A 20,529-nucleotide genomic window follows, 5' to 3' on the forward strand; every position below is an offset into this window, starting at 1 on the left:
AAATAATTATTCTTAAATAATAAGATTAATATTTTTCTTGGTTGAACTATATAAAATGTTTTCATTTAAGCAAATTTTATATAGTTCAACCAAGAAAAATATTAATCTTATTATTTAAGAATAATTTTCTTGAATGGAAAAGAAAAAAAGATTGGATAGAAAATAACATATTTTCATAAAAAATATTATTTCATATTCTTCAGACGACATTTATAATATTGAAATAAGACTGTAATATTGTTGAAATTTAAGATTTAGCAAATTCTTCTAAGAAGATTATAGCTATTGTTGCGTATATACGAGTATATAAGTATTAAGTAACAATGTAGGCTCCCTGCATTGATAAATTACAAATTCAAAAGGAGGCTATATGGAGCCACGCGTAGGGTGTAGGTACGCAAATATTAAAAACAAACTTGTTGGAATAACAAATTTATTGAATCTAAACGTTTCGGTCCTTTCTTCCAGAGAAGAAGGTCCAAAGAAAGGACCGAAACGTTTAGATTCAATAAATTTGTTATTCCAACAAGTTTGTTTTTAATATTTGCGTACCTACACCCTACGCGTGGCTCCATATAGCCTCCTTTTGAATTTGTAATTTATATAAGTATTGATTTGACATTTCTTTTTTTCTGTGCGGATAGACCGAAAATATTAAAAAGTTTGCGAAAGATTTTAACCTGAATACATGATGAAATGCGTGGCTAAAAGATGTGTGCCAATATTTTTACTTTAACCGGCTTTTATTTTTCTTTTTAATTAGCAATACCTGATATATCTGCTACTTTCACAAAGTGTATCCATTTGTCTAGACGTGCGGTCAATTCGATCGTCGAAGTCCAGAGACCATCGCCTAAGAATTCCATCTTTAATCCGACATTGCATTACGGGATTTGAAACATATTACTGTCTTGGCGTTGCGGAGGCATATTTTTAACAGCAAAGTAAAAACGTACCGTTACACCGTTGCGGCCATTTCTTTTCCAATGTAAGGACGCACCGTTCCCTATGTAAAGTCACCCAAACGCGCGGGATGCTAATTATATCTATAATTGTCAGTTGATCGCGCGATAGCTCCCAAGCGTGAAACGAGATTTTAGTCGTTTTTAATTTATGAAGATTATACGCATATATATTTGCATAGAACAAATTTTAAAATTGTTTTAGCAGATTGAGATATTAATCTATATACTTCTTTAAGTAAATCTAGATATTTTAAAATATTAACAAGGTTAAGAGTATTTTATTGACCAACACTGGCTAAAGCAATAATTCTTTTATTACGACGTTTCGACCCTAAATTGGGTCCTCTTCAGGCTATTCTTTAATGTAACGTGGTAAACCCTATACGCACATGATGTTATGTTAGAATGTGGACATTCTAACATAACATCATGTGCGTATAGGGTTTACCACGTTACATTAAAGAATAGCCTGAAGAGGACCCAATTTAGGGTCGAAACGTCGTAATAAAAGAATTATTGCTTTAGCCAGTGTTGGTCAATAAAATACTCTTAACCTTGTTTTTAAAATTCGACTGGCAATCACATCTTACATTTTGTTAAAATATTAAATTTTCTTATCCGATATAAATATAAGATCGAGACTTGAGATTTCTCGTTCGGAGAATTCTCTGCCGACACCGCAAAGGACAAAGAAACGTTTATCGATATCCATGATCGAGAGGAACAAACGGAGGAATTTGTTGAGCGAGTAAATGCATGAATTCGCGCGCAAAGCTACTTCGCGATGATATCTCTGTCGTGGTACGAGAAGCCGGTAATTTTCAATGTATACGTTACACGAACGAGGGGAAATCCAGTTTTGCAGGTTTCAGATCCTTTGGTTTCGCGTCGTGTGTAATCGTCCCTCACCAAAGTTTTATATATAAATATATAAATGTGTATGTATAGTAAGTGTCGAGCGAGAATACGTCGAGATGGTCAGTTTTGTGAAGACTCGATGTGAAAAAAAGTCCACTCTGCGAGTGGACCAAAAATAAAAATCTCTCGGTTAAAGTTGTTTGCTTAACTTTACGATCAAATATATAATTAGCTCGCTCGTAAATAATGTTCATCTTTAAAAGAGTAACCCGGAACGCGATGCGTCTCTCGCACGACAAGTGTCTGTAGATATGTAGGAGGAAAATGATTTTTTAATGCAAAACTTATAAAAATTCATTCAACTTTTGCATTTACGAAAGTAATGCACCGATAGCCTTCTTAATCCACGCAATCTTTCTTTTTCGAAAGAATTTTTAGATCAAAGCCTAAAATATATATCAACGTCCATCCATTGCGACTCAAAGCATCTCCGTTCCCTTTATCCGCTCGTAAAATTTCCATGTGGACATACCCGGCCTGTACCTAAACTCCAGCGTTATCCGGATAGCTTTGGACCGTCATTTATCACCGGAGGATTTTTAGCAGGCCTCGCGATTTTCTCTTCGCCTCGCCGAGAAACGAGTGAGAGGGGCTGCAAGACGTATTTCGTGTCGAAACGGCGATTGGCTGCGAAAACGAGACGAAAGACGAGGCAAGAAGGAAGAAACCAAGCTCTCGGCAGAAAAGATCTTTGGAACCAGTTTCTTCACTGGACACTTCGCAGCCCGTGACCGGGCTAAAAAATTTTACTTGATGGTCGATCAATTGTGCGCGAGTTCTCTCCCAGAGAGATCAGCAGAGATTTATTTGAACATGGTAATAGATATATATGTATATTTTGGCTGGACAAGCGACACGCCGCGTTTGCAACAAATATTGACAATACTCAATAATAATAATAACTATAATGCGTTATCTGCAGCTGCTGACAGGTTGCTCGTATCTGACGCGACCAAGAACGCGTTCGATTTAATCCTTATCGGTTCTTCTAGAGCAATCGCATGCGAGGCAAATGCGCGTAAATGCGCGTAAGGTAACAAACCACGTGAATGAAACGACGTAAACCGGAGGGAAAATGGAAAAGAATATAAATGCTGCGAGAGAAGCGTAACACACCCGCATCTCGTTGCTCGCGGTCGCCTACATACGCGCAAGGCCGCGACGATAAAGACACACCTATATACGGCGTCCTAAAACTATCGACCCGTTCATCTCGTTCTCGGATATTTTCTTTTCACACATATGCATTATTAATTTAATGGTGAATAAATTGTCTCGACAAAAATTCTTCAAAAATTTTTGTTACCTATTTGTTACGTATTGGTGATTAAATCTCGAAGAGAGACGGAAGTTAAAGAAAATAATAATTGAGATTTATCGTGATGAGACACCCTGTATATACACGTGTCCCGCATTCGACATTCGCGCGTATCCTATTCGCGATGTTGAATCTCGTTAACGTTTATGTTCTTCCGAAAGGAGAGATTAAGTCACGATGGAACGAGCGACTCTCACTCCAAATTGTCGTTTTACATATTCCTGGTATTTCGATAAAAAAAAAATGTCAAATAATCGATCTCTCTCTGCTATATTTACATACCTACAGTAAATATATTTTTAAAAAATTCGCGACATTATTAAGATTCGAGATATGACAAATTTGATGCAATATCAAAATATTACAATTAAATGCACATCGATTAATTATAAATAATACTGCGTCATTAGCATATCTCCGTTTCAGTATTGCGGTGTTACGGTCGCCTCTTGCAATAGCCTGACGTTTATAATATTTTATATATATCGAATGTAAAATGCAATCTTGCTGTCTCTTATTTAACACGTTTAAAGTAAAAATGTGTAAAAATGCGCAATCGAGAAATTTAAGACAAAGGCATTAATTTTTTTTTTCCACAAAAAAGTTCTACCCTCGTATCGCATCAAATTCGTAATGATATACTCGTTGCGCAATCCTTAAAATCAATTGTTGCGTACTACATGCAATATCAGTGGAGCAAAAGCCGGTGTGGGTATCGGTTTGTAAAGGTCATCTCATGGAGGCAATTACACGTCTTCGTCTCGCCGTCTTAATATCAACGTCGATACGCAATCCACAACGCATTCGGCGCGTCAGGATAATCGCCGTCTCTCCAAGGCTCGACACTTAGATCCAACGACTTTTAATACGATATCGTCGAACAACATTCCAAACCACTATTTTTTTCCATCGATACAACCGCTAATATATACACGACGTATTCTGAATATAAATTAATCATATAAAACAGCAAACTAGATATCTTCGATATTTTAAATTTAACAGTGCGTCTTCTCACATGATATAAATATCTATAAATGTGTCAATAATGATAACAAGAAAAGTATATCTCTGTATAATAATATTAACATCGAGATGCAAGTCATTGCATCAGTTATTAATTATAAATTATAATTATAAAGCTACGTCATGTATGAATTGCTCTTCCACGATATCGCTTCATCTACGCGAGGCTCGCGTAATAGAGAGAGATTTCCACACATATTACTTGTGCGAGATCACATTCGACCTTCTGAATGCCGCGAGCGGACGACCTTCGTTTTAGGGTTGCATCGTGACAACCGTCCGTCTGCCCGCCCGCCTATACCCGACGATTTCAGGTCGACCCACTTCTCATTGTGATGCTTAGATTCGATTGCTAGAATGGTAAAGTGGGTCACGCGTAAAAGTAACTGTTACGGCAGCGACGTTTCGTGTCAGTCGCGATTGACCGCGGTATGGCTACCACCTTTATATACCGGGAGAAGAGCGTGCGTATGTCGAGTGCGAAACGCGCACGCATATTTTACACACGCGTGTTACACGTGTCGCGTGAGTATGCGCAAACGGCTCAAGGCGGAAACGTTTATCCGCCAAGACAATAACGCGCAAGGAAACTTCCGCCTCGTAATTTGTCCCTGAAGGAAAAATGCCACTTGTCCTCTGTTTTTTACTTACTACTCGCGGATTAAGAAAAAACAATTGCGAAATGAGATATCCGAGCGAGAGGCATCCAAGTGACGATATAAGTATAGACAGTTGGCCCGTATTTTATTTCGTGCAAAACGCAACGATTACTTTCACGTTAAAATATACCGCGTCTTTTCTCAGAGAGAAACTAATTTTTTTTAAATTGAATTCCATCCGCTCTGATTGAACTCCATTCCCTCGACCGATATTACCGCAAGAAAAGAAGCAATGGCATTCTACGTTATAAAAGGTTTTTTTTTCCCTTGCCAGGTATAACGTAACGAGAGAATTGACTCACGCCGTTGCCTGTGCACTTGTGCAACTGGTGAAAACAAAGTTTACAAAATCGCTCATGATCGTATCGAATGCCTGGATCGATCGGCCATCGGATCAATGAAATTTCTCAAAGTTCAAACAGCCTTCTTTAAATAGCTTCATTATCGCAAATGATAACCCTTCTCTCACCGTTTATCGATTCTTCTGCAGTGAATGTCGAATAGTGTATTATTTAAATTACGAAATTAAAATGCCGAATTGAAAGAGTCGAGTACCCTGTTAAAGCGAGCGCTGCGAAAAAATTAGATCGAAATATTCGCGGAAAGTGTGGCAACAATTTTCGAGCACAGCGCGAAATTACCGGAGGAAAGAGCATTTTCCGATTCTCCCTGTCGGAACACATCCGCGATGATTGACGAATTCTTGAAATGTGCACTTCCGCCTCTCTGAAAACCCGACCTTTCCGGTAAATCGGAACTCTATCCAATCCATTGCACGATATGGCGAAATTGACATATCTATCGTATCAATCATATTATCGTACATATGTCACGTTGAATCCTTCCTTCAATCCGCAATTCTACATACAATATATTGTATATTGCTATTGTTAACAATAATATTGGACATATATCCCGAAAAAAATTAATTAACCTTTTTGCGGGCTGAGAAATCAGCTGATGCGACGGAATCAGCTGATACGCTCGATTACGAAGGGAAATCCTGTATTTCGGCTCCTTTATTTCGCGTACGATAACATATGGCAACGGATTCGATGGAATATAATGGCAATAAAATGCGCCACACACATTCCCGGATAAAATCTATACCTGTATATAATATAAACGGGCGCTCTAAGAAACCGAGTGAAAGGCAACAATGTGAAGGCGAGCGTTCGCACGTAACACACACATATATATAATCGAGCACGTGCGCGCGCACAACTGTCAGACGCATACAAATCTGCGCGAAAGAAAAAAAAATCATCGCTATCGCTAAACCGTGTGTTCGCATGAATAACAGAGATTCTCCGCGTTCGCGATAAAATTATGCAAGGAAAGACGAGAGCAGAAAAAAAACCCATGATCCCAGAGAGAGAGAAAGAGAGAAAGATAAGACGACATATACGTGTCAAAGTCGTACGTTTGTACGTATAAGAGGAATTCCCCTCCCCCCGTTCGATTGTCACACATGTATCGTGCCCGATCGTGCTGAGCATTGCTTACACATTGATTACACATGAAATGAAATCGCTCATTGCGCACGCAAACACATGCACACAAGTGCACATATATATATACGTAGCGCCTGTCTGCGATCCAGACAGGCGTTCTGTAGAAGAGAAGGCGCGAGCGGAGATCGGTTCTCTCCCTGGATACGTCAGCCCACGACAAGGACGTCCGTTAAATGGCGAATTATACCTGAATAATGGCTCTACGTTTCTGGCACCCGGGGCACCGGAACGAATTTCACTTTATGCGAGAAAATAAAAAGAAAGGAATAGAAATTCTCGGACCGTCTTTACTTTATTCCCGTTATATACACACCGAAAATGTGTCTGCGTGTGCGTACATGTGCTGCTTAATTAAAGAACAATGTAATATGCGTTTGTTAAAAAAAAAATGACAAACTTTCTTCGAGATTTTCGCCAACAATAGGAAAAAATTTAAGTCAACCGTTATTAGAAAATACAGAAGTGAGAGAGGACAACTTTTTACAAGCTTGTATTTAATTTGAAAGTCACAAATGTATTTTGTCGTGAGAAATAGCTTTTCACTACTGTGTGTAACTTTCAGTGATGTCAGAGATTCTGCTCCCCGAAGACTCTCATGAATCCGCTAACGAAATATTCCTACAGAATAATTATTCAAATATCGAATGCGAACCCTAAAGCGCCTACGTGCGCAAAAGTTGACGTTGACGCGTCTTTAGAAACAGTGGAAGACTGTCAAAGGTCAGAATGAAGACAGCAAATAAACGATCTTTGTGAATGGAAAAGTTAAAGGAAGCGATAGCTCTTTACCGATTATAGGGAAAATGAATATATGAATGAGCTAGAAATTGCTATTTAATCTGACATAATAACGCGAAGAGAAGAACGACTCGAGCTGAAAATTTCCAAGAAATTTTCCAATTCCACGTTACATGTTCATTCTCAGATGTCTCTGGAAAATTTCCAAGAAATTTTTCTGACATTTAGCGGATCAAAGTCACACAAACTTTTTACCGGTATAAGCTTTAAGAATTAATACGATAATATTATAATTCGCGATAAATCACGTAGCTAATATATCGAGGGTTTTTAAGAAAAAAAAATCCATTTCAAATTAAACAAAGAAGTTTCTCGAATAAAAAGAAAATAAAGTTGAACATCCTGTATCTTTTGGTTTCTCTTTTTCGAGATCGATCGAGTTAATTCTTTTTAATGTTTAAATTATAAGTGATAGAAGTTTATCTTATCGAATTTGTGTCGCGCGATCCATTGCGACATATACACAGGTGAATAAACAACATCTCGACGACCACGTTCGAGAGCAAGGGGAAGCCGATGAAGGACGAAGGGAGCAGGTCAATTACCTCCAGATCACGAGAGAGATTTCGTATCGACGATCAGCCCGTCGCTGTCGTTAAGGAACACCAGTGGCATATGGCTGTTACGACGCGATCTCTTCTTAAATATCATTAAGCGCGAAAACCTTTTTTTTTCCAAGCGAGCATAAGTATTAATTTGCCTTAATGCACATCGATCGCCGATAGCCGATAAGTACTAAATGGATAAAAGGGCTGATTTCATCAACTTTCGATCAATTACGATTCTTGGTTAAATTTGAGTCAAGGCCAAATTACACTACGTATTAAGCAAGCCAATTAGTGATTTCGTACTTTAAATAGTGATTAATAAAAAAAAAGCGATATATATGTAATATTACTGTGCTTCAAGTATTTTTAAATTCTTTTCGTTTTCTAGTCTGATTAAGTTCCGAAAAATATTTCTGTTAATGCACTCTTGTATGCTATATAATAAGATTTAACGGATCAAAATTAAGCCGAATAAAATGTACTTGATATAAGTAATGCAACTGCATAATTTTCCACCTTTTCACGTGATAAAAATACGCTCGATATTCGAAGGGTTTAGGTCTGTGAGACCGAACGGCGGCGGCGAGAGAAAATGGTGTATAACCTTGCTCGAACGACCTCGATCGCCTTCACCGAGGAACCTTCGGTGTGTGTGAAGCCGTGACGAACACACACATACGTACACACATATATATACACGATCTCACGATGACTGCTCGGCTGAGAGATCGGACTCTTGCAGCGCCAAGCCGCTGTCGCGAGATCTCTCCTCTCTTGCGTGTAATGCGAGATACGTCGTCGCGATGATACGAGAGGATACCCAGATGACCGAGTAAGAATTTTATACGCGCGAAAAAAATTATATAAAATATATAGAAATAATGTAGAATAGAGTATATGTAACACGTATGTGTAAAAAGTACAGATTTCTCTCTAGTTATGTAAATGTCGTGAAATAAAATATAAATAATAAATAATTAAACGACTATCAGCCTGCGTTGATAAATTAAGAGAAAGGAATGTTAATGAGATGGCGCGCCCGCGTATTCCTCTCACTCTCACTTTTGTTTTCATCGACAGAAAATTTTAGCCTTTTTTTTCTCCCTCCTCACTCTAGCTCAGCCCTACTTCAATATTGTATAGAATTTTAAGTAATTATCGAAATTCGAAGGTTTTTTTATATGGATTTCTAGGACAGATATGAAGGCCGATTCACGAAGATACACAAGCCTATACGAGATAATTAGCGTACTTGCGATCGTCAGTATGGAATAAATCGTTGTCGATACGTAGAATATCGTCGTATGCTAACGTCATAGGTACTAAATAGATTCAAAGAAATACGATTGCTTGCGCAGTTAATAGTTTCGGCAAACATTCTAAAAGAGAAGACGGATAGGTTGCTCTTCCACGAATAGTGGAATATTTTTTTCAAATAAAAAAATGTCAAATCTCGATATCTGTTTGCGCGATCGGTGAACGTTCTATATCTCTAATCTATCGTAATCTTTACGTGTAGTCGACTGATAAAGCAGTGCTTAATGTCGTAATTGTCATACGACTTTAACAATTCACATAACGATAAAATCCACATAAAAGAAAAAAAATTGCGCTCACTCACCCCTTCATTCTGTAGGAACTGTATTTTAGGTTTCTCGATGATCTTATTCTGAAACAGAAAAAAAGTCAAGATTAATTCTCGTTTTCATAAATGTAGATCGAGTGTAGATATAAATAATTATTGTGAAAAGCTAAAATGATTCTAAAATTGCTGCGCAAAAATATTCTTAAACTACTGCTCGCAAAAGTATTCTTAAACTACTGCTCAAGAAATTATGATAAAATATATCGTATTAAAAAGATATCGAACATTGTTGAGGCGCCAATTAGTCTCGGATCGATAAGGCACGCGAATGAAAGCCGAAGAGCGAAGAATTTCAGTCGCGAAGACTTTCAGACGCTCATCATAGGAGGTGATTATTACAACAGCAGTTAATTCGAACGAGGAGTCGATTAGCGTAATTATTCGGTGTCGATTGCTTGTCCAACTTGGTCACACGTGAGCAACGAGCCACCGGTAATTGACAAAGCGAACGCGTGCGATTAGGCCCGCATATGAAGGCGAGTATAAAAACGCGAGATTTTGTGCGCCCGCGTGAAATTGCGTGAAATCTTGTAATTCGCAAGAGTTGCGTTATGTCGCAGGGGCGGTGATTTTGCGTATATCTTTTACATGCGCGCCTCTATGTCTCTTGGCGAGATAATCTGGAAAAGGGAAAGTCCGCCGGTGAGAGAGCATCATCGTTCATTTTCGTTTGTTATCCAAACGCGACGAAGACGCACGGAAAAAAATATTAGCTAGCATAGCTAAATTTTAGATATAATAAATATAATAATAAATTTTAGAAGACATCTAGGTAGCTAATATTTTTTCCGTATGTAAATCACTGTCAGAATTATAATAATAAATTCATCTTTTACAATAAGTCACGATGCTTATTTACGAGCAAAACGCGTATCGAAATATTTCTCCCATTTTCAATTTCAATTTTTAATTTAGCATTTTTATTTCGATCTCTCTTTTGAAATTATTTAATTTAATTAAATTTTGCTGAAAGCTTTTCTTCTAAAAATGCGAGTTTTGCCTTTAGACATCCTTCGCATATCTGTCGATCCTATTGCTCATTAAACTCGCATATTCGCGATTTGCTAATGTCAACGAGAGATGCGCTTACGCTACGTATTACGAAGCTTATACGGTTTCCACTTATCGTCGATTTGAAACCTGTCGGGACACAGACGTGCATGCGCCGGCTGCACGCGAGAAAATTAATCGCGCCGCGGAAGATCGCGTTTTATTCGAACGCGCGCTGGGTCGCGCCAAGATTGACCCGCGAGCGCGAGATGAAAAGAATGATTTGCCTCTTTCCTGCAGCGCGATCGCCCTGCGTGATTTCACATACTTTCCCTTCCAATCATCCGCATTGGAGCAAAATACATATTCTTGAAATTAGCGCATTTCCTAATCTCCCACTAAAGAAAGAAAAATTTTGAACGTTTTATAAAAATAAGGAAGAGTTTATAAATAATTTTGTCGAATCTATATGTATATATGTATATATATACACGAGTTGAGCAAAGGGTTAAACCGTATTTAGAATAAACAGCTTACGAATGGCGTTACGTGGTTCTCTAATGTGTGTTTCAAGTCTAGATCTAGAGCGACACGCGCGAAGCGGTATGCTTTCACGATTATTCCTCATGGTCGGGAAACTTGGACCGACGCGACGACGCGGTTACACTTTGATGGCCCGCGGAAAAAGTGACGGCATTAGACAACGGCCGAGAAGTCCATTGTACGGTCGCGGCGAAGGTTTTACGAGCGGCTCTCTGTCACGCTCGCATGACAAACACGAGCATATCGTTGCATATCTCTCCCGCGTGTGTGCTCGTGGATTGTGTGGTATTCACGGCGTAATACGGCGAATAATTATACTACCACGGCGTGTTACATAAACGCGACGGAATAATCGAGCGTCGCCTTGCTGCTCTCGGTCCGCTTTCACTCAATAAAGGGATCCATTACACACAGTTTTAATTATTCTAATAATTGCGCCTCTTCCCTCGATCGCGTTTTCGTTGTTCGAAAGCGCGCCTCGAAAATCGCCCAATTTCACGCATTATTTATTCACGCGTTCGAGTTGATTTATCGAAAAATATCGATAAATATTTTCCCCCCCTCAAGGTTTGGAGATTCGAAGAAACATTTTTAGGACAAAAGGCAGTTCGGCACAGGGGTTTAACGGACCCTTGTGCGCGACGCTCGAAAATTAACGATAGTCATCGACTGCATGCACGCGTGCGCATCCGCATGATGTTAAGAGGACAAAGTGTTTCCCTCTCTGAAGGGGTGTCTTTCTCTCCAGCGGCGAAGTATAAGTGAAATTTCGTCGTCGCCATTGCTATTGTCGATGCGGGTCGTTGGCCTCGGAACGGTCGGAAATGTGGGAAGGAGAAAGGACGAATGAAGGAGCTTACTATTCGCTGATTACTCGTTTATGTGAGAACATTTATCAGAATGTAATGATCATCGAAAGAAGAGATAAAAAATGTGGGACAATTAATGTGACTTTATCAGAAAAGTAGAAATATCTGCAAGACGTATTTTACCGCAGACTCGGTCTTTTATAAGTGCCTATAAATTTTTCATAAAAAAACTGAATTTACAAAAGGTTTGAGACATTACATTTAATTTGCGTTTATATTATATATAAATATATACATATAATAAAAAATATATAAGATAAGATATAAATATAAAATAAAATGTCTAGAGTATTATCGATCAAGAACAAGCTGAGAGATTCGTATTTTTTTTTCTACATTTAAATTTGATGAAAACGAGACGTTTCATGTGCTACGCAAACGACCTCGAAAAGGTTCTTGCCAGCCATTCCTCTCAAACAAGAGAACCTCCTCGGCGGCAGGTCAATAACTCTTCGTCCTGGGCGCAACCCCCTTCCCCCCCAGACTTCCCCTCGTCTCTTACGCATCGCGTTTTCACCCTCGACGGCGACCCTTTATCCCGCTTTCTACCAGAATTGGATCTCCGGTCTGTGAGCCCATCGCGTTAACAACAGCTCACCATGCATCTTAGCCCTTGGTCTGCGAGTTATCCGCAGATCAATTATTTGTCTCGTGTGTCAACTGATAGGACGATCGATTCATTAATCGCCAGCAAATAGAGACTATTCGAATTTCAATTATCGATTAATTATAGAGATCTGAACAGCGTGTTTATAGAAATTTCCTCCTTAATTATAGTGAATCGCGCAGCACGTACGTCTTTCCTCCGATTCGATGACTTACGTTGCGTTATCAATCGACTTATCGTCGCTTAATTAATAGACATCGACGCTTACTCTCTAATAATGAGTTATCAGCTATCATAACGCTAACGACCCGATTATGAGAAAAACGACGACGACGATGTTCCAGCACGTGTTGTTCTCGCGGAATATCGAGAGGAAAACTTGACGTCTAGCCGACTACTGTTTAAAAACATGTACATACATATGTACTTGGTCTCTCGCACGCGATCGGAAAAGGACGAAAAAGCAAGAAGAAACCCGTGTGTGTGTGTGTGTGTGTGTGTGTGTGTGTGTGTGTGTGTGTGTGTGTGTGTGCGCGGTTGTGCAAGCCTTTTGCATCGGGTGCGCCTCGATATAGGTATATGTATATTTCGCCGCATAAAACGTTTATTCGCCGACATCTCGAGAACGTATGGAAATATTTTCTCAAGTTGAAAACTGCGCGAGAAAAAAAGAGAGAGAAAGCTTTTTTTCAAAATAACATTCGAAAGAGTATCAACTTTATATAAAAAGATCGCAGCTTTATGGCAATTCAAAATCTTTTTTTATACCAATTAAATGCGCTTCCATTAAAATTCTCCAGAAATATAATACGCTAGGGAAAAAGAGAGAGAGAAAAGTTATATAATATATATATAATATATATATATATATATATATTTTAATATGAATAAATACCAAAGTTCACTTGTTACATATTCGAGAAATCGATATCGAGTTTTATCTCTCTCAAAGGAAATTTTATTTTCTCCGCGCATAAACGAGATATAAGTCCTTTTTATTCATAGAAGCACATTCATAACGCCGCAAGAAATCTCAGCTGTATATAAAAGCAAGTACGCGCTTTAACTTGCAACGTAACGCGGCATCTTTATTCATTCATCACTTTTCTCGTGCGCTTCCTTCGACGGAATAAAGGCGAAAGCGTGTGCTCGCTCCACTTTGATTTTTGATCCAATTTTCGGGGGATGCGGGGGGAGAAAAGGAAGGGGCACAGAGATACCGCGAGTGCGAGAGCGAGCGTTTTGCAATTATTCCGCAATCGCGATGCGGGAAAATAGGAACGTATATACTTTTGGTTCGTTAACCCTGAAATGTGCGCGTAATAAACTGCTGTTGTTGCTGTTGCTACCAGCAACGCGATATACACGCGGCGGCTCTAATTCGCGCGGCGAACATACGCTGTAATAACACACGTGGCGGTAAGAAACTACCTAATTAAGTAATTAAACGCACAACTATGTGCTACGCGCGGCCTCTACACTCGTGAGTAACTAACGTGGCCGTGTTTAAGCCATAAAGCCGTTCTTATTAGCCAGTTGAACTATTTTATCGTCGGATGAATGAGGTGCATCTAGCGTGTATTTACCGGGCTATCGCGGATATAAACTCGATTATTTGCAATTATTGCGCAACTGATTCTTTTTTCTCGTCCGCAAAGTGGAAATCCGCGAACCGGTACTAATGAAATATATATACCGGTTCACGGAGGGCTTTAAAAGCAAATATCTTACATTTTATGTGTTAAATTTAATTTTCCAATGATCGATTTCAGGAGGGATTACACTTTATGCTCGCGCAGATAAGCGCAAGATAAGTACGGTATCACCGATGACTGCCCGTACTTTCGTCTACAATCAGTTGGGTGTTCGCCGGCGCGGAAAAGGGAAGGCGGTTCGCCAAAAATCTCTCGGTTGGCTCTCAATTAATTGCTCAGACGCGGACATAATCGTCATGAGACAGCAAGCACGGTTGCCGGTTCGCAACAGGTAGACAAGCAGCAGCAGCAGCAGCAGACAGCCACACGGTGCGCTTATTCGCCTCGCCGCGATGAGAAATTCGCCAACACCGCCAACTGGTTCACTTTCTCTCGGGCGGCGAACTCCAGGCCTGCTGTTCACTCTGCCTCCCTTCGTACGTGCATATACCCGCGTGCACACACGTATACACGGTGCACGGTTGGTGCACGCGGCCAACACGTGCACGTCTGTAATATATATGTGCATGTACCGATCAGCTTTGAGACCGCGACTTTATACAGATTAGGTTGGATCGTGATGAATCCGAGAGATCCGGGTATTTCAACCTTAACTCTAACAGGGGACCGATAAAATCCTATATAAAATGACCCATTATTTTTTATAAATTTGTATCAAGCTTTGAAAATGATATCTGTTCCTAGAGGATGCTGATTAAAATTGAGAAAATCGAAAATATCCGAGCAAACGTTACATATAGAAAATTTGTTACGACAACGATTAGATTAATGGATAATAATTGACCTCCACGTATTACATTTTGCGCAACAATTTAATTACGCGTTTCGATCCCTTGCTGAGATTAAGAAATATCGTTAATCCATCGATTCTACCGCGATCGATTACCATCGATCTGCGAATGCACTCGCATCAATAATAATAAGCGTTACACGGAATTTGCGCGGTGTGCACGAGCGACGAACCCGGTTTTAAAGATCCGGGCACCGAGACAGCGAGCGTCGTAATCAGAGCGATTAGGCGTGGCCGCGATAAGCGCTTGGAGTACTGCTTGTTCGTTGGTCGTCGCCTGTGCTAAACGCGCGCAGCGCATTGTTTCTAGGTCTCTCGGTTGTCTGTCGTCACTTTCAAACGTATGCCTTTCGAAATGCATTCGTATACAAGCCGCTACTTTCTCGTAGCTTCCATTCCCGATCTGCCGATCATCGATATCTGCCGTTATTTTCCCTCACAGTTCTATCAGAATTGTCAGGAAAAATTACTCTTACTTTTAGGAGATACTCGTTAAAAATTACTTTACGATTGCACGTGTGTAGAGATCAACTTCAAAATTCAATAAAATTATACCTTCAATAACTGTGAAGTTTAAAAAATATAAAGAGAATAAAGTTTATTATATAAAAATTATGCTATTCAAATTTCATTATTTTATTCGAAAGCGAGTTACAATTTTCAAAAAGTCAAAAGTATATAGCAGATATTGCACGAGTGTGGAAGATACCGGAAGCCTCGATATCGTGCTTAGTTACGCAAACGATAAGGCAAAACGATAGGCACGTGAAGACTATCGGTCATAATTACGGGGTGCTTGAAGGAACACGTCTTGCGTCAGCGCTACTTGCAATAAATCACGCGTTACGCCGAGAATTAATATATCCACGACAGGCGTCGCGCATGGTGGAAACGTCATCGTCGTCAGCTAGCCAACTCGTACAATGAGCCGCGGATATATAGGCTTCGGAGAGCCCGGGATCGGGATGATTACGCGTGTGCGTTGTAAATGTCAAACGAGTTTTGCGCACTTTAGGAAAAGAAGAAATTCAATTCCCCGCTCTCGACCAATCGATCGTCGCGATCGAATGAGCAGCCGCGAGTTGGCGAAAGGACTTGCCCTTCCTCGAGCAGCGAAATCCATTTTAATTCGCTCCGCGCATAAAAAGCGGAATATCCTAAGAGAAACGAGCGAGTAAAAGATTCATGTATACCACGATCGTACGTCGACGATCCGCAGAAAAACCGTATAGCCGGTATTTAAAGCGTATTATTAACGCCTTATTTAGTAAAAAGAACTTCGCGAAAGCACACCATTTTCTCCCTCTATATAAATCCTTTTATTTTTCTTCTATTTTCTTTCATCCGCGAACTTTATTTGTATTATTTCCTTGTTTTACAGTGTACAACAAAGTCTCTCGTTTACCCCTCGATAGGAGAGATAAGACTAGAATGGAGAAGACGAGGGTGAACAAAGAACAGCATCGATCCTCAAAACTAGCGACGACACAATTTCACGGCGCAAAATAGCTAACGAAGCTTGTTTCTTTCTCTGTCTCGATAATTTCTTTGATTAATTATATTATAATATCAAAGATGTCTGTGAATTTGTCGTCTGATTTTCGTGATTTTGAAACAAATTTAATTTTTATTCCAATATAAAGTTTTTATCTTTCATTTAATTCTCACAAAAATTTAATTTCCTAAAAAAGAACTTAACACAAATCTTAATAATTTTCAAAGATTTATATTTAAAAAATAGATAAAAATAATATCTCGCTATTCAATTTCGTATATTTAAAAATCTCGAATTTTACATTATCTATCGAAATTCTGAAGAAAATGAAGCTTCGCAAAGGTTAAATGTCCAATGGTTTTCGAATATTCTGTATAAAATGGCACGTTATTTGCATTGTGTTTTTGTACAGGCAATAATTGTCGCGAGGCTGTAAATCGTCGCGCAAAACGTGCGCGAGATTGGAGATAAAATAAATTTAGCGCGCCTTCGAGCACAACGCGATACGATAAATAAATCACGCAATTGCGTAATTCGCGGGGACTTTACGCGATCGTTTCCCCGTGAATACTTCCGAGTATAAATGGTCAAGGGGGATGAAGAAGAGGGACAAAAGGGAGAAGGGAAAGGGAGAAAACACGCAATGCGACGTGTAATTCGGTACAGTTAATAACGGCGATCCCGTCGTATAGTTTTTTACCTCCCTTTGGTGGACGGGCGGGATTTAAATTACCAGACGCGCGGCCACGACAATCGAATTACCAACAAGAGCAAACTCAGTTAGCTCGGGATACAATACACTCTTCTCTCTGTCGCCGTGTCGGGACGACGCGCTTTTTTATTTTTCTCTTTCCTCCGGTCGGCGAAAAAGCGTCTCGTGGAAGAGAGAGAGTAGGTGGAGAGGACAAAGGCTTGCGGCTGATAGAGGGATGAACGGGGGAGTCTGCGAGGCTGAGGAAAACGAGGGGAGCGATACGAAAAGACCGGACAATCGGGAACCATTATTCGTGCGTTACCTTCTTAAGGGCAGATGGACAACACGGAGAGAGGGGGAAAAAAAACCGGGTGCCAGATACGGATACAGCGCGAGAAGGACCGGACGACGTTTCTCGCTTTTCCCCGAGTCGAGGATCTCGAATCCGTACGGCAGGGAGAAGCTCTTGTCGACTTGGTTAAAACCCCCGGTAAGCCGGTAGACGTAGGGTCCTTCTCCACATCGCTATATACTTCCCGTTCCTGGAGTTCGGTCGCGTCGATATGCCGCACATCGACGCACTAGCTACGCGTCTGTGTATACTCGCGTTTGTGCCGCGCCGAGTACCACCTGCCCTGTAGGGACGTGTTTATGCCGCATCGAACCCGGCGATTCACACACGGGGTGCTGTTGCACTCTCTACGAACGTCACGCGTGAAAAGTTCCTCAGCCTCGGAGCTTCACCTTCGTGCGCAACGAAACGTGTTCTTATGGTGGAGACTCGATATACATCTTTTTCTCATTAGCCAAAAATAATATTACGTACATTTATAGCAGAAAAAAATAGATATATATATATGATATAAATATTATATTTAGATAAAGAGACTGCTCGCTCTCTCTCTCTCTCTCTCTCTCTCTCTCTGTGTGAGTCGAGACAGCGTCGTCAGGTCTGCGGTAAAATAAAAATATTAATAATCGCGCAACGGCATTGTTGGCCAAAAGTATTTTAATTTGGAAGTTCTGGGATTAAATATTCTGCGCACACAGCTTTTGGCGTACGTAACCGCAGGATTTTCCAGCTACCACCGCGGAAACGGCGCGCGTTCACGATAATTGCTCATTCTCGGACGTTTATTTCGAGAGAGAAAACGTTTAAATGCGATGGGCGAGTAATGACGCGTGGCATATAAAATGATAACGTCATTAAACTAGACGGAATGTATCTCGTCGCGTAATACACACGGATATCGTCCCGAATGAAGTTGCGGTTTCCTTTCATTTCTTTAATTCTTTTTCTGCCGTTTATCAACATCTTGGGCACAGACAAACAGTTATCCCGACCTTGTGCCCGTGATATTTTTAAATTATTTTGCAAATCGCGATATTTTATCCATCTTGAACGACATCAGCGGCTTAATTAATTCATCGGAAACTCGCTGCACACGCAAAACTAGTTTCGTTCCGAAATAATTCCTTTTATTTTCTATGCAAACGCAAAGAGTGCCCTCCCGGATTTTACTCAACTTTGCAGACGGTCGAGAACCAGTTTGTCCTGTGGATCCACTTTTTATGGAGATAAATAAAGAATTCGTACATTAATGTGTTAATTAAAATTAAAATCACAATGGAATGTTAATGCGACACGCGTACAATGAAAATTTTTTTCTCAAGTTATATAGGATGAGATACTAATTTGATAATAATAAAATTCAATTTAAATTTTTAATGAAGAAATTTCGTGGGGCGACGACCAACGCATATAGACGACGACGACACGGCGAAGAGAGGGCGCATTATCGATTCGTAGAAACTCGACGGCTTCGGAGACTTGGTGGTTTCTAGAGGGCGGCGACAGGGCGAGACGATGGAGTAACTCTTGACAGACATCGGACACGTTGTCAAGTGTCACGAGCGAGCACTTGAAATGGAAACGCGGTTACGGCCCGGAAGCTATGTCGATATATTGACAGAGAGAGAGAGAGAGCTTCGGTAACACAGAAACGGCAGCTTCGACGCGAAAGAAAGAAGCTCTCCTTTCCTCTCGCACACGAGTCGCGACTGCTATTCATATCGCGATTCATACATGTAAATCGTGTTTACACGCCGCTGCTGACGGAGGGACGACCTGGTGATGGTGGGGACAAAAACGGGAAAATATACGGCGCCGGATGTGTATGCTATCCTTGTTCGTGTCTCGGGTAACCGTACGCGGTTAAGTGAATGAGAACGGTATCTTCTTACAAAGCTAAATCACGCCGCGGAGTAAAAGTTAGAGGTCGCTCGACGCCGACTAAACCTGAGAACAAGCGAGTAGTGCGAATTATGAGAGCCGCCTTTGTGCGATGACGGCGCTAAGAGACAATGGGGACTCGTATATGAGTAAGAATTCGAGAGAATGCTCATATAGAAAATCTGGACGCGCAGACATGTTTTATAGTGAATTTAAAAAGAGAGCGACACACACGTGCGAGGCAGAATCGTATCCTCTTCCCTACCTATATTTCCTTTCTTAAAAATTTAAAAATGTTAAATATGAAGATATATACATGAGAGAGAGAGAGAGAGAGAGAGACAACATCGTAATTAATATAATAAAAAATATATGAATCATAGATGAGCTGTATGATGAATATTAAATAATATCTTGCTTTTATTATAAAACATGTGTGCTCTTTTATCACATTTTCGACAACATTTAATTTCTTCGTTCCATCTGTAATGGATCTTACTGCTCGGAGTGTATTACGGTCGTTAAATAGAAGAAAAGGCGATTTATTACATTGAAATCGAATCCGCGCACGTGCATATCAGCTACTAAAAGGTATTGTGTACGTACCGGGTCTGCAATATTTAAAGGAAATGGATACATTTCGTTTCCGTATATTAAATTCGACCGTTGAAACCGCGATTTATATATACGACTATCAACGATATCGTGTCGATCGATGGTGCGAATTGTATCGAAACCGAGCGCTCGCCCCAGAAACTCGTAGGCGGATAGAAATGTCACCACGCAACCGACACCTTATAATTCGTCACGCCGCAGCGGCGTTTCACAACCGCGTGTGCGGTGCGACGACGGCGCCGAGTACGTAACACACACACACACACACATGTACATACAAACGATTTAAATACGCGTCGCACACCGACCTCGTGTGTATGCGTGCACGCACACGTGATCGCAATCGGCGTCTCAAGAGAGCAGAGTGAAAGGAGCGCCGTAAATCAGCCAGAGAGACAACAAAGGGAATAAAAGGATGCAATTTATTGGACCGAACAAAAATTTAAAAAAAGAAGCTCGAAATTTGACTGCTTTAATCCTTACAGTATAGAGTTCGATTTTATCTTCCGTTCTATTTAGAAAAAAATTAATAAAATTTTGCGATATCGGGTAGCCTATTTTTAAAATTATGAATAATTTTAAAATAT

At 40.1% G+C, this 20,529-nt stretch overlaps 1 protein-coding gene across 1 annotated transcript in view; it reads right to left on the minus strand.

The window, feature by feature from the left end:
- Positions 1–20,529, minus strand: part of Su(tpl) (Suppressor of Triplolethal) — an 87,415-nt gene that overhangs the window by 52,834 nt on the left and 14,052 nt on the right. The window contains exon 2 of the mRNA XM_083052682.1: positions 9,368–9,415. Within this exon, the coding sequence (XP_082908808.1) occupies positions 9,368–9,415 (48 nt within the window). The remainder of the gene's footprint in view (positions 1–9,367; positions 9,416–20,529) is intronic.

Source organism: Prenolepis imparis, unplaced genomic scaffold, assembly GCF_030444845.1.
Source record: "Prenolepis imparis isolate NDT839.2.m4 unplaced genomic scaffold, iyPreImpa1.0 SCAF_13, whole genome shotgun sequence".
Classification (NCBI taxonomy): Eukaryota; Metazoa; Arthropoda; class Insecta; order Hymenoptera; family Formicidae; genus Prenolepis; species Prenolepis imparis.